The sequence below is a fragment of the Falco biarmicus genome, chromosome 9 (genome assembly GCF_023638135.1).
Source record: "Falco biarmicus isolate bFalBia1 chromosome 9, bFalBia1.pri, whole genome shotgun sequence".
NCBI lineage: Eukaryota > Metazoa > Chordata > Aves > Falconiformes > Falconidae > Falco > Falco biarmicus.
In genome coordinates, this window is record NC_079296.1 from 16,945,415 (window position 1) to 16,967,487 (window position 22,073).

A 22,073-nucleotide genomic window follows, 5' to 3' on the forward strand; every position below is an offset into this window, starting at 1 on the left:
CTAGATGGCAACACGCTTCAAAGGCACGAGATGATGACGTGACACCAACCAAGAATTTTAAGCTGATTGCTGCTGCCTATTCATGTGAAAAATAGAGAGATGGTTTGTTTTTTTTTTTTTTTTTTGCAGACACTGAACTCAAAACCCTAAAGGAGGACGGGGGCAGGGGCAGCTGAAAGGGAACAGGGGAGAGAGAGGAAATCACTGTATCTGAAATGGATTTCAAGCCGGATTCTCAGCATCACGTTCTATTATTTCTGACAGCAACACAGCAAGCCATGCAGTCAGAACGGTCAGAACCATTATTTATCCCAACCTCATTTAATAATCATCCAGCAGTGAATAGATTAGAGCAGAGAGTTTGGAAACAGGGATTGGCAGCATGAAAAGAATAGGAAATACCTTCTGTGGCTTTTTATGTGGCGCTTTATAAAGCTTCTCCATTTTTTCTAAATCTGCCTCTAACTCAGTCTGGTAGAGGTAGAGGTCTTTTTCTAGATCACTCTGGTTAAAGAAGGAGAAGAAGAATGGGAAAATAATGCTTAGGGTTAGGGGAAACCAAAGGAATGTTAATTTTGAAAAAAAAAAAAGCGAGCCTTTTTAATTGAAAAAAGACAAAGATGGTATGGACAATACACAGAAATTCACTAGTAATTAATCATGTTTCAATCATTACATTGGAAATAGTTTTAGGCATTTAATATTCAAAATTAAGAGATGCGCAGGCCTGCTAGAATCTAATTCTACAAACCATAAAGTTATAAAACCCACCTGTAAAAAAAAAGAAAAAGATACTGTAACAATATGCAATGTGCTGTTAGTATAATTATCATTGCAAGTCAAGATAGCAAAACCATCACTCTAAATTATGGCTGATTATGCTTTAAGGATTGTTTATCAAATCAATTTAATAGCTACTTAATTGTTAGGCTAAAGAGCTCAAGCCCAATTAAAAAAAATCACTCACAAGCACACAAAACCCAAGCAATGCTACAAAAACAAAAAAGAAAAAGAAAATCACATACACACATACATACGCGCTAGATGCTGTAGTACAACGTACGTGAGGCACAATTACCTTTCTATCCTCTCTAGTAAGGATAGAGCAATCTCCAGGAGTATAATCCCAAATCTTTTTTGGAGGCTGATGGAAAGCAGAGGAAGGAAATGAGGAAATGAAGATAAGGAAAGACATCACAGAGAATATGGAAACTGGATTAGAACAGAGGGGGAATACAATAGGGGATTTGCATCAACACTGAAAAGAAATTAAAAAAAAACCACAACAGAGAAAGAGGGATAGAAAGAGGGATAAATCCGCTATAGCACAAACATCAAGAGATCATGGGAGGCAAACGGGAGCATACATGCAGTCCGGGAGGGGTTGTTTCAGTAGTCTTTGAGGACATTTTTATTTTTGCAAGGTGCTCTAAGGGGTTTTGGACTCTAGAGAGAGCCCACAGCTGGCAGTTAAAGCATTCTTAACACAAAACCAAAACAAAATGGGGACAAAAAACCCACACAGTCATAAAAAGCATTTGTTTCGCTCATTCTTCTTTTCAAATGGCAAGGGTAAAACAATGGCCTTTGATAAAGAAAAGGGAGAAACTTTCCCACCCTGGACAGATTACGAATACATACCATGTGAACAAATGGCTGAATTTCCAGTGGTGGCATTGTGGGGCAACGAGAACGCAGAGTTGTTACTTGTTATTTCACTGGTTTGGGGATGTGTTTGTGTGTGGGGGTTGGTGGAGAGAGCGGGACATGCAGGAGTTTGGGAACTAAGTTTTTAAAATTCACTCTATAGGTGAAGGTGCCGATTTTCCTGTTTGGATGCACGTGTAAATATCAGGGAGGATCGTTCAACGTTAAAGACCTTTGTCCTGCCGCTCCTAACCAAATAACGCCACACCAATATCCTCATTTCACTAGATACACACCTCTCACTGATAAAGAGACTTTGTTCTTACTTTGTGAAATCAGAATATATTTGCTTTGTCTCCCCGAAGAAATAACCTCTCTCAGTGTTGGGGCTGGCAGGCTTTGCATCATCCTGCGCAACCCTGCTGACTCCTTTGACCGGATCCCTCTGGTCACTGACCGGGAATCTCCCAGTGTCCGTCTATCAAAGGTGAGGCTGAGCTACAGCACTTAGGGCTTGCTCCAAATCCCTTTTGAGACCACCTGGATCTGCAGTTTGAATCTGTTCCACGTTATGTTCAGATAGCCACCATGGGGATGCAAACACTAAATACCCATTTCTGACCCATCAGATCAGCAGCTGCAGGAGCAGGGGGTGTAGATAGCGTTGCAAAGATTTAGGTTTGAGATTTGGAGGGAAGGAGGTGAGAAGGCAGGACACTCACCCCTTTGTCCAGGCCCCTGCTTCTCCATTTACAACAGTTTTTATTTTTATTAGCGCTGTCTCAGGAAGGGCTGGGAGAAAGTGCCCGTGTGCGTGACCCTGCAATCACAGCAGAAGACAACCGAGCCCTGGACTGACCGAACGTTGAGGCTGTGGGTGGGTGGCAGGCACATGGCTGGGGAGAAGGAAGGAGTGAGCGTGTGGGCTGCAGCCTCAGCAGCACGCCAAAAAGCATCCATGCTGCAGAGAGTGACCCACCTGTCTGCAGGGCACGCGCCTGCCCGGGAGCTGCCAGAAATGCACCTGGGATGCTGGTCCAGCATAGCGCGGCTCCAGCTGCCGGGGAGGTGTGTGTGCTCTCCTCCATGGGGAAAGCCCCAGCACGGCCATTTTTTAATTTAAACCCCCATGGCACGTCTGGAGAGCTGCAGGCACAGGCTCACATGGACCCCGCACTCCCTTTTACCCGGGGTGTTTCCTGCCCGTGTCACATCACTGCAAATAAAGTCAGAGAGCCAGGGGAAACCACCCTGTAGAAGTACACATTATCTCCAGCACTGGTGAAAAAGCAGCTGGGACAAGCGGAGAATCTTTGAAAATCCCAGGCGCTACCACAGGTCAGCTGAAACCCTCTGATTAGGCATGAGGCTCAGCCACTAGCCGGTCACAAAAACCTGGTCCTCTCCTGGCTGGAGCGAGCAAAGCTACAGAGAGCACACTGCTTTGGCTGTGGCAATGAAGCCCACAGGGCGCTTCGCTAGCTGTACAAGTCCGAGACAGCATCCTCAATTCAAGCGGCTGGTGCCGAAGCAGGATGTACTGCATAGCACATGCAGGGGCTGGCACGGTGGCTCAGGGAGCACGGCTGCGTGCCTTTGGAGCTGCAGCGAGCTGACACAGGTATCATTTCATGGCAAGCTGTAAGAAAGCAGCCCCTAACAAGAGTGCCCTGAGCAAGGCAGGGAGCTGGTCACCAGAACAGATGCTCCGTTGAAGAGGAGATGTATTGCTGGTGTAGCAAGCACAATGCTTCTACAGAACAGGTACACCCTCACTTCTAGAGACACTCAAGGGCATAAATGTTCGTTCTTTCATTTTCCATTAACTTACGCTAATTCGAAGTACCACAGAGATGACAAACCTTCATTCATTGCAAGAGCATACGGCCATTAATTACATGGCAGCAGAGAGAAGCAGGTTTCTTCTCACTTTGTGGAAATCTTAAACCATGACAGCTTGTGAAGGGCTAAATCCTTATACTGACATCACTTAAAAGCCTCAGTGAGATGGGATTTACCTGACTTCTACTGCCTAAAAGTTAGAGGGTCTCATCTCAAACACTGCTGAAGCTCCTTCTTCAGCTGAGGATGGAAGTTCCATAGCTATAAACCGTAATTTTCTATGACAGAATGGATCACCCAGCCACTGTACATGTTTATTTTTCAGCAAAAATTACACTGTTTGTAAGATGTGATCAGACTGGGCTCTCAGTCTCAGGCAGCCACGTCCTGCACAGAGCAATTCTGTCACTTCTGTGAGAACAAAAACTACATTTAAAGAAAATCTAGTGCTCTCTGGTGTCCACGTGTTGTTGCCTTTGAAGCCAGTACTAAGTTTCTGTTTGTCGCACATGCAGGGACACCTCAGCAGCACCCAGAGCCGGTGTGCATGGGCAGTGACAACTGACCTCCAGGAGAAAGGAGAAACCATCTCTCTACTTCAACAGACGTGAGAGCCTGACACTGACCCCTGGTGCAGTACCAGTAGCTTATTAAATAGTATTTAATAATGAAGCTAATAGTGTTTAATCAGTAAGAACCAGGCCACAAAATGCTTTAAAGTCACATTTTTTCCAGTAGCCATGATCACGGATGTGTTCCCTCTATCAAAATATCCTTTGTCCTACTGAATAATCAAGCTTTGCTTCATCATTTTCCAGAGCAGGAGATCAAGGCTCTCCACCAGCACCCCCGGCTCTCCCACAGCAATCCAGCTCCACATGAAAAGGCAGCCCACTGTTCTCAGAGTCCTTGGGGTTTGGGGAATGGCCAGGAATTCAACACAACCCGATGCACCCCGTTTAGGCAATGGGCAGCTATGTGCACAGGGAAAGGAGCAGGAGAGGGGGTCATGATCCCTTTATGGATATAGCTGGAAATTACTGATGCATAGCTTACAGGTCAAGGCCAGGAATAAAAGATTCTTCTTGACTTAAAGCTACCTGTCAGCTGTCCCAGAGCCTGTCAGGCAGGGGGAGAACAAGGGCTTTGTGTAAGGGCTTTCCAGAACGAAAGCAGGGCATTACTTCTAGCACTGACAACCAAAATGCTGTTTGAGCTACGGTGTGCGAAAAAAATACTGCGTAGTTGATACATACAGCTGGAAAGTGGGGAATGTTTGTAAATGGCTTCAAAATACTTAAAGTGGTCACAGAACAGCTGCTTTACGTCAGTAGCAGGATGATGCTATGAACTATCACATTTTAAAATCAGTTAAGGCATCTGCTCCAGGTTCAGGGCCTAGCAGGGAGATGTGACAATCATCAAAAAAATAAAAAAAAAGGCAGGTTGACTTCATTGGTCATCGCAACTATCAAACTTACCGGTTTCCCAAACTCCAATTCCGAAAAGAATTTATACCAAGGTTCATTCTTTAAATCTATCTCTTCTGGGCTTATATCCCGAGTCTAAAGGAGTTGGTGATAGGGGAATGGAAGAAAGAGAAGGATAACATTATGCAAAGAATACACGGAAAGGGACTGTTAGAGATGCAGATGCCATGGTTTCCATTCTAAAATGTAGATATTTAGCTTTATAATTTGGAATTTCTATAGCACCTCTCTCACAAAGGCCACGAACTGCTTTGCAAACATCAGTTAAGCCTAATGGCATCATTGTGAGCAACATGAATATGAATGAATTGCATTTTACAGATCAGGAGACCCACACAGAGAGGGATTATGCAGCTTGCCCAGAGTCACAAGGAGACTCAATGGAAGAGCTGGGAGTCAAGCAGTCCCGCAGTCCTACTGTCAGCAACTTCCATCAAGTCCAAAGCTGCTCGTACTTAAAAACTAAAATTTTAATCTTCATTTGGTTAAAAGAAGAGGGATTCAGTGAGACCTGAAACAAATACTGCATCTTTAACAGCACATGAATATGTGAGAAACCCTGTTCTATACACTGCAAACAGAGTGAAAGGTGTTTTCTAAATCAAAGGAGACACAAGTCAGAGAGAGTACATCCCTGAAAGATCTCTGAAGGGATGGACAGAGAGACAATATTACTTGTTTCTTCACAAATAAATGTTAGAGAATCGGACAAAACTACAACAAAGGAAAAATCAGACAGGACAGAAAACAGTACAGTTGAAAAGGAAATTCCCTTTTGCTCATACAATCTGCTTCAATGAAACAAAACCTGTTGAAATAGTTGTAGCCAGTTAAAAACACTACTGGTGAGAGAAAAGAGTCAAATCCACTGCTGAGGGCTATGAGGTGTCACACTCCAAAAGACGAGCAGCTAACTCTTGCATTTCAGTGTACCTAGTCTTAGACAAGATGGATCCCAGTGCATTAAAAATATAAATACAGTATGTCTGAGATGCCAGTGTAATCCCATGCTCTCCATCACAACAGGTGGTGAGCCACACACACGCACAGAGGGATAACAAAGCATCCTGATGAAAATCGTCCTGTGAGGGGGTGACAGAGGTGGGGGGAGTTTCCAATGGTGCTGGGCTTTGCTAGTTGTCCCAGACTCTGCCACAGCCATTACACATCACAGAAAAAGCTCTGGGACAAGAGCTCAGGGCTGATGCTGAAAGAGGGGCAACGCTTCAATCTGAAAGATAAATGGTTACATTGCGTTTGATTTCCGATGGCCTGGAGAAACGTTTGGCTATTTCTTAAAGGCAGAATAGAAGCAATGCCTCTGGTTTTTTCTTTGCTGTACTCCAAGTAATAGTACTCATCTTGTTATATAACTGCCTTTACATTAACAAAAAAGTCCACTGGTGTCAACGGGAGGCTCTTCATTGTTCTGGAACGTTTTTGGATCGGGATTCTGACAGTCACAGCTCTGGGCGTGATTACCAGGAGATAGCCACAAATCTCTGGCAGCCTCCTTGAAAGATCTCATTGCTAACCACTGTATTTAATTAGGCTGATAGAGATCATGAAGCCACTATTTCAAGACCTTCTTTCTTCTGTAATGTACAGTTTGAAACTAAAGCTCAAAAAAATAACATTGGAAGTAACACAGCTATTGCAGTCTTCTTGCCTTTGATGAGCTCTGTACAATATTTCTCAATTACGCTGATGATGGTCCTGCTTGTGGCTTTTAGACTTTGAGTCAACAGCTCAATGAAGTACCTGATGAAGTCTGAACACGTGAACAGTGCCACTGGTGATGATGGACCCTTCGCAGAGGCTTAAGTACGCAGGTGAAGCAGGCCTTTTGCCACAAGGCTTAATCTTGGCTGTTTACAGCAAGACAAAATTGCCACTTCAGTTAACAGAAATCTTGCTCCAGGATGGACTGCAGGAATGGGGTCGTCCTACCGTGTCCAAACTGCTCCTCAGTGGCACTTCTCTAACGGGTTGAGTCAATGGCCAGTCGTAGCGAGGGAGAGTCATCTACCACCCATTTCTATAGGCACTAGGATCACACTGCTGTCAGCAGCAACTTCCTTAAAGTCAATGAAGGGACAAGGGTGTGAAAAGAAGTTGGTTGCAGGATCTTCAAAAAGTGATGGACCTTGACTGCACTTGGAAGGAAAAAAGAAAAGCCACCAAAATACTAAGGAGAAACATCAGGTCCCAGATCAGACTCTATTCTTACATTTCTATCAATTTCAATTGCTGTTCGCTCTTGCATAAAATCCTTGGCAGGTTTTTCAGGAGCGTTCCTTTACCTGTTCTATGTTCTATGCATGGATCAATGCCTGAGCTGTTAAGGCACAAAGTCCAGTTTACATTTGGAATCTGACATGCAGTTAGTGCTTCTAATTGAATCCTTCAAATTAATGCCTACATAGAACAATTCTGTCTTTACGTACCATCTGGTGATTCACTAGTAACCTCATTCAGTATTTTCTCACACTTGGAGTGTCACACTTGTACCACTAAAGGACACCTTAAGTGAGCTGTGGTGATTTACGCAGGACCAGCTGACGAGATGAGCACCACCTCTCTGCCTTGCCTTCGGAATGAGACTTTTGCATGTTCCCTAGCTGTCACAACACACAGCGTTACTAATTCAACCTGAAATCAGTAACAACTCACTTAATACTCCACCTTACACACCGGCACAGCTGGGGAGCCAGCTCACCTTCAGTTCTGCTCCCCCCTGCTGAGATCCAGCTCAGCAAGAAAGCAGCCCAGGGGAGATGGCCACGTCCTAATGCACCTCAGAGGCGTTCCCTGGGGCACATTACAGGCCCTTGAAAAAGTGTTTGGTGTTTAAAGCATCAGAAGAACATAGAAACTGAAGCATCCTGCTTGTTGCAGAATGCCTTCAACCATCCTGCATCAACTAATGCTGTGCCCTAGAAAAAGTACAGCTGGGAAAACAGCTGCTGAACAGGTCACAGTGTCAAACACGGATTAAAAACTAGGGTTAGTGATCCATACTTAACACAGAAAACAACACGTCCAAAAGGAAAGAAGCCTCTCAATCCCCCTGGGTCTTGCTTTATAGAGAACAAAAATGTTAGGAAGTTATGCAAAAAAGTTTTCAAAACAAAATATACAAGAAATACATCACATGAGCACTGCAATGTAAGCATAGGGAATCCCATCTGAATGGAACTGGACAGGCACTTGGGGAGTATTTTACAACCACAGGATAAAGCCACAAAATAGGATAAAACAAACGTTACCATCTTTTCATTGTTCAGAACTGAGGACTTTCCTGGCTGATAGTCATAAATGCTCCTGGGCTCCGCACGGTACTTTCTGGTATCCACCTTCTTGTCTGGAGGCTCCCAGTCAGTCCTGAGGAAAGAAAGTTCAATTAACCCAAACCGCTGCCGTTTCCACGGAGACAAGCACTTCCTTCTGACAGGCGCCTTTCCCTGCTAATCATGGTTTAATCAGGGTACTTTTTTTAATCTGGGAAGGGAGCCTGCTGCAAGAGGAACAGTTCAGATAGGCCTCTGGGCATGTATTTCTTTATCTATAGGAGGCAGAGTCTGATACAGCTCAGCTGCTCAAAACACTGGGGGGTTCTTCCAAGTACGTTCCATAAAATTCCAGATTTCCGTACCTTTCCTCAGTGGAAATACTTAGTAATGGGCTTCAACTAAGCTCATAAACATGAAAACGTCCAAACTTCAAGCAGAACTCAGACTAGATTGCTTTTACTAAACTTCTTTATCTCAGCCCCCTCACTGATTACCCGATTAGTACTGCTCTGGGTTCTGGGGGCACTCGGGGGTCCAAGAAGGGGTCTTTTCTAGAGACATGAATGAATTTGCTCAGGCTGGTATATCTACAGATGGCTAAAAGCAGTCCATTGACCACCCAAACCACTATATTTTTGTGCTGTGTCCACACTGGCACAGTTCAGACAACAGTAGTCACAAAACATTCAGGGTCCCTATCCTATGACATCCAGCTAATCTGAAAAGTAATACACTCAAATACCTCATGCAGAATACCAGTGCCCTGAGAAAAGCCCATAAATCATCCATTTAAGCCGGTAAACTAATTCTGGTCCTGCTCTTGCTATGTTCCCTTTGATGGGCAACGTTGTACGTGGATTCATCTCACCTAGCGTTCACCAAACAAAAGCGAGGCACCTAACCAAGGACTGCTGCTCCAGGCTTCCTCCCACTTACCCTACTGACCTGGCTTGGGGCAGGAACAACTCACTGAGTTGCCCAAACTCTCTCCACTGGTTTAGGAGAAACAATTAATTTATTTTTTAATTTTTTTTAAAGGCAAGATAACAGCCAAAATGACTGGCCTACAAACACTACAAATTTCAACAAGGGTGATCTTTTCTGTCTAGAATAAACTTGACTGCTTAAGATTCCAGACCCAGGAAACCTCTCCCTGGTGAAACACTGTTTTGTCACTAGATAATAGGAAGCATTGATTATTGTAATCCTTTTCATTGCAAGTTTTCTCAGAGGGCCAATGTACTATGCCTTCAATTCCTGCGTAAGGAAGATGTGTTCTACCAGCAGCCTTTGTCACCTGATGCAGTGGCCTGAGATGCTCGCTGAATTAGAAATCTCAAATTACGGTATTTCTCAGTTCAGGCAGCAAGTGAAAAACATTAAGAGCATGTGAAAGTTCGTGAGGAAAGACGGAGCAGTTTAAGAGCTGGGAGAATTCAGCAAGACATAAAATACTCATCGCTCTCTCTGCTTTCACTTCATTTGGTAAACACTTTCATTACTGGTACAGAGGGGTTAAAATACGTGGCAATAAACACAGCAAGAAACCAGGAGGGAAGTCATCTTGAAAGATCAGAACTGACAACACTAAGTAGAACCCACTTCCAATAAAGTTCCTGCGGGTGGGACTCCTCCAAGATGGAAAAAGCAATAAAACTTTTACCAAGGCACAATATAAATCCACATTTTGCTTTTGCAAAATTACTGCTATTTGCTTGTGTTCTGAAGTGCTTTGACAGTGTCACACTGAGCCAAGAGTTTCCACTGTGTCTCTGTGGTAGGCACTGAAGAGGCATAGCACCCAGGGGAACATTCCTCACCCAGGCAGAACACCAGGCAACACACTGTGGGATGCCCAGTGAAAAAAGACAGAAAATGGGAGACTGGGTGATGATAAGCACGGTTTGGTGGTGGCCTTGGCAGTGCTGGATTAACAGTTGGACGTGATGATCTCAAAGGTCTTTTCCAACCTAAATGATTCTATGAATAAAGGAGTTCACTGCTGCCGAGTAAAAGAGCCAGAGTCAAAACTACACCTGCACTTCTCCCAGAATGTTTAACTGGCGTTCTGGATCTAAAGCTTCCACCTTTGTCCCCTCCCCATTCACAGCTTTCAGAGATTCTTCCACTACTGATCCAAATACATCTTGGTTCATGTCACCTTTCTGGGCTGGATTTCAGTGATGAAGTACGGTTTGGCAGTGGCAAGGTGGCAGACCTCTTCACAACCTTCTCCGAATCAATGCTGTCCGTCTCACTCTTGGAACGGGGAACTGAAAGCTGGGTTCTGCCTGTAGGGTGAGTCAAATATAGGTATATTGGTGAACTGGAAAGGAGGCAAATAAATACATGCTTTACATGCCCTTTCTGTTTGACAGATGACACAAGAAATGTGAGTTACTTACTGTCCTCAGAATAGGAATAACGAGGAGAGTATGAATCAGAATCTTCATCTGAAAGACAAAAGCATTTTGCAAGTGAGCTGAAAAAGCCCCAAAGAAGCCACATCAGAGACCCTTCTCATTTCTTCTACTAACACACTGGCCATAATTTGAGTGATGTGCCCAATACTTACCACAGGGAGAGGAACCTAAAAAAGAAAATTCCAATGAGGTTTAAATTACATTTACATAGAATTCCTAGATTAGATATAAATATTAATGTACTCCTCACAGTAATACCTTTCTCCAGGCTCTCAAAGCATTTTAGAAAACATTCACTTTTTATCACAAAACTCCTCTACAGCAAGAGTTATTAGATCCACTTTGTCAAAAGCTGAAGGATAAACAGAGGATCTAAAAGCTGCAGTACATGCCTAAAACAGCTCATTAGGTGCTAGGCACAGTAATAGAGCTGCAAAGTCCTGATCCCAGTCACACACGATAATCACTGGGACATATCCACTGTATTAACTTGCACGCGAAGCTGAAGTACGTTCACTGACTCAGACTATCTTTCCAGTGCAGATAACATGCCTGGCACGGGACACACATGTCTACTTGCACCAAGAGGCTGTCCTTGTTCTGAAGAGCTTACTTTTTAAATAGGAAAGATATGTCCATAGAATGCAAGAAGGATATTCAGGAAGCTCTAAGAGAGCTGGCACTGACACCAGCATAACCAAGTGGTGCAGTCTGGACCCCGGTTGAACAACCTCCTCCCTTTGATAGTGAAAGCATGGCACTGCAGAGGATGTGGTACTGTAGTGCTCAAGGCAGACGTGCCCCCAAAGAAGGTGGGAGGGTGGCAGCATTACCACCCCCCAGCTCTACAGGTGATGGCCGGAGAGACTTTGACCTGATCAAAACCTAGCGGTATCTTTCCACCACCTTCAGCAGGCTTTGGAATGAATCCTCAGTGAATTGCAGGCAGTAGCAGGGGGAGTTGGGATCAGACCTGTGAAGGGGACCCACAGGCCCATCACCTTTCACTGCCGAGCAGGGTTCACACTTGTAGGGATGTGAATCTGAGACATCTACGGGACTTCCAAGGCAAAAGGCAGGAAAGTACAATGCAGTGACTGCAAAGAGAACTGCCAGCAAAGGTGTTACTGGCACCTCCATGAAGAAACCACTAGAAGTGACAGAGATAAAAAGACAGAAAAACAAAACAGATGAGGCTGGAATAAGCCAGATAAGAAAAGTACATACTAAAAAAACCCCATTATGTCAATTTAGTGATGCCGATCCACATATCGAAACAATTTCCAGATCTTCTCTCAAGGAGGACATCAATCAGCTGATACAGTCAACCTCATCTGCTGGATAAAAGCGGCTGGCTAACACAGCTGACTTGAAATGGCTCTCAAGCCTTGATCAAGCCTTCCAGGAAGGCTCAACCAGTTTTAACTTTTAGCCTCTCTGCCGAGTTCTTCTTGGTGAATGAATGAGAAGGTTTCAGTCTCAAAAAGCCGGTTACTGACTCAGGTGCGCTTATCATAGCCTTCAGGTTAAAAAAATAGCAACAGTCAATTTCAGGCCAATTCCCATACTTTAAACCTAAATGACAGAAAATAAGTATCTATTTATTTACTGTTATTACACTGAATTGTTGGCAAATTGACGGGCATTCCGCTATAAAAGTTTGGTTTATTCAGATAGCAAAATACTTGGTAAATCGTAAAACTCTTGGTCCCTACAAACACAGATGAACAAATGTCTAAAATTATCTTCATGGCCATTCACCTCTCTCAGTCTTATTTAGTGCTGGTCATTGATGAAAAAATTATTCACTTACTTCAAGAGAAAGATCAATATTCATTATAGCTCATCATTCAGATAGGAAAAACATACAACAAAAAAATCCACTTCAGGTAAGTGCTATTTTCCAGTTGCTAATATTCTAATAGCTACACTCATATGGAGAACAGGCATGTGTTGTCTCTTCAAGTATCTTATGAAGAAAAGCATCTATATTTCTGCCCTTTTTACAGCAAGGAATGCGGAAACACAGAAATCTGGAAGGACTTGATAAAGATTAATGAGTAAATCAGAGATGAGCATTCAAACCAGACCTCCTGGTGCTCACAGCTGCATTCTGCCTGGGAGACCCCCCTTAACGGAGCAGGGTATCTCCAGTCTCTGATTTCAAAATCTGATTCCTGTAGTGAGAAGAGGCTGTTCCTCTGTAGTTCTAGAGGATCTGCAGGGTTTTTTTCATGGGTTGGCCATATTCTCTGCGTTTCTAGAGACTCTAAAGGTATTTTAGAGGGAAGCCCAAATCTTGATGCTTCTTGGAGATCCTATGCATCCATCCAAAGTAAAAACTCTGACACTGGTTGTATGAAATTAAGCTTCAGCCCACCTTGGGATAAACACTTTACCACCGAGTATAAAACCTTGAAATGTTTTCTAAATGTGAAACATGCACTCCAACCCACCTACATCACCAAATATTCTGGATTCCTTATCAAGGAAAGAATCCAAGCAAATATTAGAGAAACATTTCCCAACGTATTGAGGATAAAAAGAGTCTTTGGTCCAATAACATTTCAACTACCTAAACCAGCAAATTACTTTCATATACATGTTTCTAAGTGCACAGGGGACATTTACAGGAAAACAGACTCTTAAATCTGTTATTGTCATTGGTTTTGCAAACAATGTTAGTTCAGACAAGAGGAAAATGGATTTTCAAACTTCATTCCAAACAAGAAAATTGAATCTCTGTAAAACTCCTTTATCAATCACTTATAATTACTGAGACTCTTTGTTTCTCTCCCATCGATACCCACATACCATTCCGCCAGTAGAAAACAATTTACTCTGCATTATGATTTGTAAGACAGGACCCTTCACCTACAGGTTTCTCCAAGAAATGAGCCAATCTCTCAGACACCCGTATGACACTAGCCCACATGCATTTTAACAGTGAAATGCACCTTGCATCTCCTAGTGGGTTCTGAGCACCTCAGCCAGAACCCATATTGTATGCTTTCTTCTTACACACTACCCACCAGGCATTCAATGTAAACACTGAATGAAATGGTTAATTAATAGTCTCACCAGGGCTGGCTTGAGGCACTGGCTAAGTAGGCAAGTTCCTAAATTGCAGGATCTAAAGTGACACCAAAGCACCAAGTCAACAAGGCTGTCACCACCAACAAATTCCCAGTCAGGAAACGTCTGTATGTCCGATGTGCACAGTGGATTCCATGTTTCTCATGTATCGGTGTTTTCATGCATATGCACACAGTTACACGATTATCACTGCAATAGCTGCTATTTCACCATTCCCGAAACACGACTGTAAAGGATTCTGGTTTGTACATGGAAGTTCAAAGGAATCTGCCGAGTACACGAAGAGGATACGGTGAAGACAATGTTATTTTAAGTTGTCAGATGTGCTGATGAGCCTGTCAAACTCTGTCCTTGCCTAGATATGCCAAGTGCACCTAAGGCCAGCCCTGAACCTTTGTTACTGAGTTATATTTATTTTAAAAGATTACATTTGAGGGACTGATCCAAAACCCACTGAAGCAGGCATCCTTTTTACCAACAGACTTTAGTGGCATTTTGGGTCTGGCCCCAATACTGTGTTAATAGTCAAAACCAGAAGTAAATAATTAAAGAAACTAATTGATCTGAAAGGGGGGTGGAAGAAATCTCAGTTAAACCACATCTTTACGTGTAAGTCAGCATTCTAGGCATGTTAAATAATCACTGCACACACATGGCTAAATACAACTGATAAGCGCATAAAACCAAGCAAACCCCACGTCCGTAGCGTTAGTTAAATACTAGTTACAAAGCCAGAGGAGCACCGCAAAGCCAAAAAGGCATCATACAGTCCAGGCAATGCTTAGAGTGCAGCAAATCATTATGAGGCAGCAAAATGCTCAGCAACTAGAAAAAACTCCAGGAAGAAAATAAATGGATAAGGCAGCATTTGTGCAGAAAAATATATACGGTCCTTTATTATTACCTTCAGATATAGGACTAGGAGTAGACGCAGGAAACTGGTATGTAGGAGAATAAGGATTGTCTTCTGCAGCAGAGAAAAGCAGTGGATTTTGAGACTATCCACAGTGAAGTGGAGGTTCTGCTTCATCCCCCAATTTCCTATCACCATATGATTTTATTGCCTACTTTAATGATACTACAGTAAATGGCATCATACTTTAAAAAAAGATTAATGGATTAGCAAAGATTTAGTTATTTTATGCATCACACAAGAAGATAAACTGGGCATAACTGAATTTCCAGCCAGTGTAACATATGGGTAAGGAAATCTAGAACCTGGATCTAGTTACTATTAGGGTGCTATAGTATAGTTAACTCAAAGCACAAGACAACAGATACTCTGACTAAACTTCTGGTACCTTCAGTTTTTTGCTGGATTTCAGGAAGTTCAGGAAATATGTAGGTAGGGCAATAAGGGTTTTCTTCAGGAGTGTCTAAGGAGAGGAACATGATTGGCAAAAAAGATCAGAGAGGACAGATTTAAAGGGGAAGGAGGGCGAGACAAGAACCCATACAAGCTGACTGTAGAACAGCCCTTCTCCTGCTGATGTTCTAGCACGACACAAGGTTGGTGCCTCTGCTCGTTGCTGCCTGGCGTGTCTGCGGGACAGCCTGCAAGCCCAGGGGACCAAACTAATTCTCCTCCTTCTGAAGCACTCGCTCTGGCTGAGCTGAAGAACCTCTGTTAGGAGCACTGGGATTAGGAAACAGCTCAACTCCTTCTCATCCCATCCAACACAAGACAGCATCTATGTGCGCATAAAGCTCATCACGACAGCACCTGCAGCAGCAAAGACAGCTCCAGCTGTGCATGCTCTGTGTTTTATTATTAAGCGCAGTTCTGAATGGCATCTGCCTGCACATCAGGCTCTTTAGAGGGTTCAGTTTGCAAATGCTACTGCAGCCATTTCTCTCCCAGAAGAAGGAACGTGAGTGTATCAGCAGCCAGGCACAGAAGTGCCCTGAAGCAGGAGATCCCCTGGGTGCACCACTACATTTTCAAGTGCTCATCACAACTTCAGGTTTTGAAAGGAGAAAATCTGAGGTTTTGAAAAAGCAGAGTTCAGATTCTGAACCCACCAAAAATCAATGGGAACCTCTTCACTAGTCTTGGCAAGCTTTAAATCAAGCTTTGTTATGTTTCAGAGCATAAAAAGCCTTGTGCATGGAGCAGTTTCAGTGATAACCTGCTGTCCTTTAACGGGGCAGGGGGGCTTAGCTGCTGAAACTGGAGTTCAGGGATCTGTTTTCTCTAACAATGGAATTATTAGCAGCTTTCTGATCTTAAATAGTACTCCTGATTTCATGAGGGCACTGCAGTTCACCTTCCAGAACAACCCAGGCCCTTCTTTGGACTTCACTGTTCTCTCACCTTTGACTTCAGAGATTTCAAATAGATTGGTGGAGTTCTGTGGTGCAGAGTAAATACTAGTTAACATAAACCACTTATTAACATCTAATACAATTCTTCACAAGAATGAAATAAAAATATCATTAAAGTGGTCTTTTAAAGTAAATAAAAAACATTTGTGTTACAGTACCTCTATTTAGCTTGTGAATCTGTTTGAACATCGTCTTGTACCAGTCCTTCGATCTGTCTGTATTCTATTGGAAAAATAAATATACACATAAATAATCACAATGTTAATTCCATCAGCCTTTCAAAGTTCTTGTGAATCTTCTAGTAATGAAAAAGGTTTACACTCTGCTATGTGAGGGCTATATGAAATGAATACTTTGAAATATGAGTGATTTTGCTCAGATATATAAATCTCATGCATAATGAAACTACAGGCTTCACTCTAGTTATTACTAATGTGCAAGCTTTGAGGGGTAGGTTGCAACCTGTGCAGGACTGTAGATTGTGTGGAAGGTTTTGTGTATTAATCTGATTTGACATCTAAAAGTAGACACCTTGCCTATTTCAGTCATACATCCTGATTTCCTAAGTATTCAATGGACAGTTAAGAAACATTTAGCATTCAAGTCACTCCAGACACTAGTTGTAAGAACAAGTTAATAATGCTTTTTATTATGATTTCCCCTCCCTCAACACGGAATGAACTTAAACATGTTGTATAAAAGAGATATCTGCCTTTGAGGTGGCTAAAATGAGACAAAACTCTCCCTTAGCTGCTAGCTGTCAATGAAACAGAAGAATAGAAAACAATATTCTCAAATACGATGAAGATATATATAAATTTTTAATTTTTTCCCCCTGAGGCAGCTGAAACAGGTTGTTGATAGCAAATGGAAACATTAATAACAAAATACATTGGATTTCAACATGTTATATTTATATATATATATATATATATATAAATAATATATAAAATACATTGGAATTCTAGCTTTCCTTAAACCTCTGCCATCTCTGGAGCTTTAGTGAATTCCCTGAGCATTAAGGTAGGCAGCATCTGGCTCAGGTTTTGTGCATCGACCACACGCTCAGTGTTGTCTTACCCTCAGCGGAATGCCAATGTCATCGACGGAGGTATCAGCCATGTGCTGAGGGCTCCTGACGATGCTTCTCTTCTCCTCCATTGCCTTCCTCTCACTCGGCACTGCCTCCTGAACCGGCTTGTCCCGTATGAGCGCTGAATCAACTTTATCAGAAACTACTCTGTCTGGCACTGAATCTGGAAATGACAATGGAGGATTCTTATCCCATCCCAGCATTTCACCACATCGCCCTATTCCACTCTTTTAAGGCAAAACTCCTAGCAAGTAGTTGATGAGACAGACTGTGTCACTGCTAGCTGCGGTTAGCACCTGGACTGAAGGGAATCTACCGAGAGGTAGTTTGATGCCAGCCAAAGCAGGCTGGCAGCTCTCAGGGAGCTACCTTCACACACATCAGGACAGTCTCAGCTGTCATATAAGAAAATGGAAAATATCATTTCAAGGACTGTTTGGGGGTTCGGTTTCTGTGTCTTTTTGACTAATTTGTGACTCTGCAACTTCATTCTTCATCAAAAAGCATAAATGATATGGTCTCCTAGACACCTTTTTCTGCTAAAAATTTCAACCTAACGGAGCATCCTATGGGGCATCACTTTTTAACAGCCTACTCTCGCATGCCTGACGATGCCACTCATTACAGTCAGTATATGATGCTTCCGATTCATTTCTGTGCCCTATCCAGAGTTTGTAAACAACAAATTCCACTGATGTTTAAGCATACATATGTCTCCTCTTGCACACGAGTCTGCATGAAGCAATTAAAAACAAGTAATTGCTTCAGACTGCCTTGCTTCTGCCTAGAATTCCTTGATGCTGCATGACTGACACCCACACGTAGCAGCAGGCACCATCAGCAGCCAAGATGTCAAGGGAGCTCGTGTTGCTCTGAAGCTCTACCATGCTCTGGAGAGCTGCAGTGCAGCAACCCTTAGGCTCTGCTGAGGACTTTCTCGGTCTGGATTTTCTGGAGAGGAAACATCTGTGATTTTACAGTCTGCCTCATCAAGACTTTGCCAAGTCCTATCCTTTTTATGTCACTGCATGCACTGAAAAAAGAGAGAGAGAGAGATATGTTTATTCACATGCACATCACCATACTGCCCAAAGCGATTAAATGTGCAGAGAACCAAGAGGGGCAGTTAGCAGAGGAAAGGCTCATGCGTAACAAACCATCGGTCTGTTGGTACCTTGAGCAAACACAATTCTGCCCTGCAAAACTCAGTACGTGAATGATTTGCATTTGAGTGGTTGGTTTGAAATTACCATCAAACTTTAAGTCTTCCTCCTCTAAGAAAAAAAATGAAATCATGTTCATAAATGTTCAAAATGGGGCAAAGCACCTATCAAATCCTTGTTTAGCATTTGCATCCTATTTCTGCTCCATGTGGATGTGTGTGCACTGTCTTTTGGTCCTTTCGTGTCCCTGGCATACAGGGCTCTCCGTTTCATAGGAAGTATTTGGTCCTTTTCTGTTCCTAAACTCCTCACTAAGCCTCCAGGAACAGAGCACGGAAAGAGCAACTGAAACTAGAGCATTCTTCCATGACCTTGAAGAGCAAAAGGAAGTGGGGTTTTTGGATGCGAAGAGGATGCAAACTTTACAAAAGGTCACAGCTTTCCTCCATTATTTATCATTGTCATTGCTAATGTTGCAACTCCTGAGCTTCTGGTCTAGAAAAGTCATTATTTTTTGCAGGCTAAAGAATCCGATGCCACAGAAGGTCACAAAGTCCTTCTGTGACAGGGCACATATTATTTCTCTTTGATTCTCTAGCTCCCTGCACTGTGAAAGTGGTTGGCTGCTCGCCAGGTAGACCCCATCTGAAACTATGATGGATAACACTCAAAATACCCAATACAGACATAAACAACAGGGTAAACATATCACAATCTAATTTCCCAGTGCCACAGCCATGATCTAAGCAAAATCTTTATTTTGATGCTGTAGCAAAAAATAAAACCCACTTTCTGTCCTGTGCCAGTCACCTCTTAACCATGAATTCACACCTTATAATAACTTGAAAGCTTGGGAGCTATCTAGCGTGGCATAGCCAGGGGGAAAATCTGCCAGTCAGCTAAATGTATTTTGAAGGAGTTTCCAAAATATTTTTCAGAGTGCACTTAGAACTGGTTGAAGGTGCTGGACTGACAATGCTGGGGATGGGAAAGGCCTGTCTGACAGCCCGAGCTGTACCGGGGCAAGCCCCCCATGCTCCCTGCCAGGTAAGTCCTCTGAGGTCCGTGGGACCCAGCCAGGAGGAGCTGAACCGCCGGCCCCGGTGTGGTGCTCAGTGACAGTGCACACAGACCCCTGCTGTGGGGGTGTCTCACAGCAGGCAGAACTGCTGCAGGCATTTCTCACCACAGATTTCCGACAGTACCCTGCAACTTGGAGAACAGAATCAATCATTTAGGTTGGAAGAGACCTGTAAGATCGTCAGGTCCAACTGTTACCCCAGCACTGCCAAGGCCACCACTAACTTGTGTCCCCCAGCACCGCATCTACATGTGTTTTAAACACCCCCAGGGCCGGTGACTGCACCCCCTCCCTGGGCAGCCTGGTCCACACTCGGCCACCCCTTTCCGTGGGGACATTTTCCCCAATACCCAACCTAAACCTGCCCTGGCGCAGCTTGAGGCCGTTCCCTCTTGTCCTGGCCCTTGTTCCTTGGGAGAAGACACCCCCCACCACCACCTACAGCCCCTATCAGGCAGCTGTAGATAACAGCTAAACGTCACACTGACTTATTTGCCCTGCAGCTCCAAGGATTTCAAGAGTTTATGGAGTTATGTACTGGCCTTTGAGGTATTTAAAAATCAGAGCACCAAATCTGGTGCCTGCCCACCCAAATAAGCAGACTGCCCCAGCCAGCTCCCTCCATGGCACCCAAGCCATCCTTTTGCAAGTGCAGCAGCGACACACACGTTGCACAGCAAGACAGTGTTACTGCTGTGACCAAGAGGACATAAAAAGTGTGTATATTTATATATTACACTATTTATTAATATTGTGATATTTCAAGGGTTTAGGCACTCTCTGTGACTCTCTTCTCTCCCCACCTCTCCGTTTACCCCACCAAGGCCATAAACAAAGAAGAACAGGTAAGCAGTGTGCATGCGCTGTTCCTGTAACACCCCCCGCAGAGTGAGCTACTTCTGCTTGGGGTGCAGGGGGGGAAAGATGACCAGGAAAACAACTTGCTCTTCTTTCAAGGAGAGACTCCCACACCCATGGCAAGAGCAAGGTGGCAGCACACGTGCATACTTGCACACTACAATTTTATCATTCAGTTCCTCACATCTGGCACAAATAGTTCTGTTCTTGGAGTCATGTAAATACTGATTTTTATTTCTTTTCCTCTCCCCTCACTACAAGCAAGACTAACTCTAACGGTTGTGTAGAGGAATGTGAGAATAATGCCCGAAGGGAATAAACCTAAAGGCTCCAAAGGCAGCCCCAAAGTCAACTAGAACAACCAAACTGTATGTAAATCTTATGAGTTAGGAGGAACAGACCAGTAATTCGGGTTTTGGCATATTAACATGAGGCCACAGGTAGCATTAGGAGAAAATACTGAAATCAAACATTCAGTGACCTGGACTAAGCCAGGACGAATATTTATACTAATTCGTTTGCAGTTCCTGGGAAGTGTGTTTGCTAAAGGTGCTCCAGAAGCTAACAAAGCAGCGGCTTTGCTCCAGCAGAGGCAGCAGCAGGGGGGTAGCAGACCTTTCACATCATACCTGCCAGGCTACTAAGCCTTTTTTGCTGTTCTGTGGTAAAGGAAGAAACAAAACAAAAAGAAATACAGAACAAATGGGTGAGACATAAACAGCAAGTGCTCTGGTGCTGCATTTCTGACAGGCAAGAAATACACAGTAGACAGAACGGCAGCAGCTGCTGGAGAGAATCTGTTTTCAAATACTCTGCCAAAGTGACAGCCCACAGTCCCTTCTCCACACAGCGGCCTCATGGAATAATACAAATCTCATGATGCAGTGACTGATACGTTTGCAAAGAACATTTTTATGTTTGGTTGTGGGGTTTTTTTCTTGGCATCAGAGAATGAAAAAAGCTGGACAGGAGACTATTTGAAAAACAGTAAAGACTCAGAAACAACTTGATGACTAACTTTGTTACCATTAGCATGAAGTACATTTTGAAACAATAATGCTGCAGCATTTTGAAGCGATATAGGAAAGGATTGAGTTGTCGGTGCTTGCTGAGTCTCATCAGGCACCACCGAGGCATGGATTCAATGATCTGTGCACAGACACAGCTTGGTTAAGGCTTTGATTCTCAGAACGGTCCTTCTTGGTTTAGAGCCTTTCATTACTGAGTTCCCAGACTGGGATATCTGTGGTCTCTTCCAGTGTGTTTGACCCTAAAGTTGATGCTTACACTGTTTCCTAAAGGGATGCCCAAATGACTCGTCCAAGTCATGGCTGGGAATGAACCAGGAATTCTTAGCTCTCCGTTCTCTGCTCTTTCTACTCCTTAGCAATTCATTCTTTCATTTAAAGCAAAAAGGCCGTTTGAAAATAATTAGCTACTTTACTGACATACAAAATACACTCTTGAAAGCTCACACTGTTAATGCAAAGATTCCAAAAATTTAATATATTAATCACACCTGTTATATATTCATAATAAATTATGCCATGCAATGCCTGCCAGGGGGATAACTGCACTTTGGGACAGCAGGGGACACTGGCCAGGGAAGTCTGTGGTAGGTAACGATCCTCCAGGTGTATGCTGCTAGTTAGCAGAACCCATCCTCGCTAGATATTTGTACTAAGGGGATCATCTCAGCCAGGAAGACCGATACTTCTCACTTCGCGCAGCTCCCTCACCGGTATCTGTAAGCTTCATTCCT

At 43.4% G+C, this 22,073-nt stretch overlaps 1 protein-coding gene across 14 annotated transcripts in view; it reads right to left on the reverse strand.

Annotated features, from left to right (window-relative positions):
* Nucleotides 1–22,073, reverse strand: part of SORBS1 (sorbin and SH3 domain containing 1) — a 179,845-nt gene that overhangs the window by 29,827 nt on the left and 127,945 nt on the right. For 11 of the 14 annotated variants that reach the window (XM_056350927.1, XM_056350931.1, XM_056350928.1 and 8 more), the window contains 11 exons: nucleotides 20,941–20,970; nucleotides 17,197–17,372; nucleotides 16,275–16,338; nucleotides 15,093–15,167; nucleotides 14,696–14,758; nucleotides 10,678–10,725; nucleotides 10,434–10,563; nucleotides 8,249–8,363; nucleotides 4,971–5,054; nucleotides 1,079–1,144; nucleotides 403–504 (listed from right to left, as the gene is read on the reverse strand). In XM_056350927.1, the coding sequence (XP_056206902.1) occupies nucleotides 403–504; nucleotides 1,079–1,144; nucleotides 4,971–5,054; nucleotides 8,249–8,363; nucleotides 10,434–10,563; nucleotides 10,678–10,725; nucleotides 14,696–14,758; nucleotides 15,093–15,167; nucleotides 16,275–16,338; nucleotides 17,197–17,372; nucleotides 20,941–20,970 (953 nt within the window). The remainder of the gene's footprint in view (nucleotides 1–402; nucleotides 505–1,078; nucleotides 1,145–4,970; nucleotides 5,055–8,248; nucleotides 8,364–10,433; nucleotides 10,564–10,677; nucleotides 10,726–14,695; nucleotides 14,759–15,092; nucleotides 15,168–16,274; nucleotides 16,339–17,196; nucleotides 17,373–20,940; nucleotides 20,971–22,073) is intronic. The other 3 variants (XM_056350938.1, XM_056350936.1, XM_056350937.1) reach the window with 2 other exon arrangements.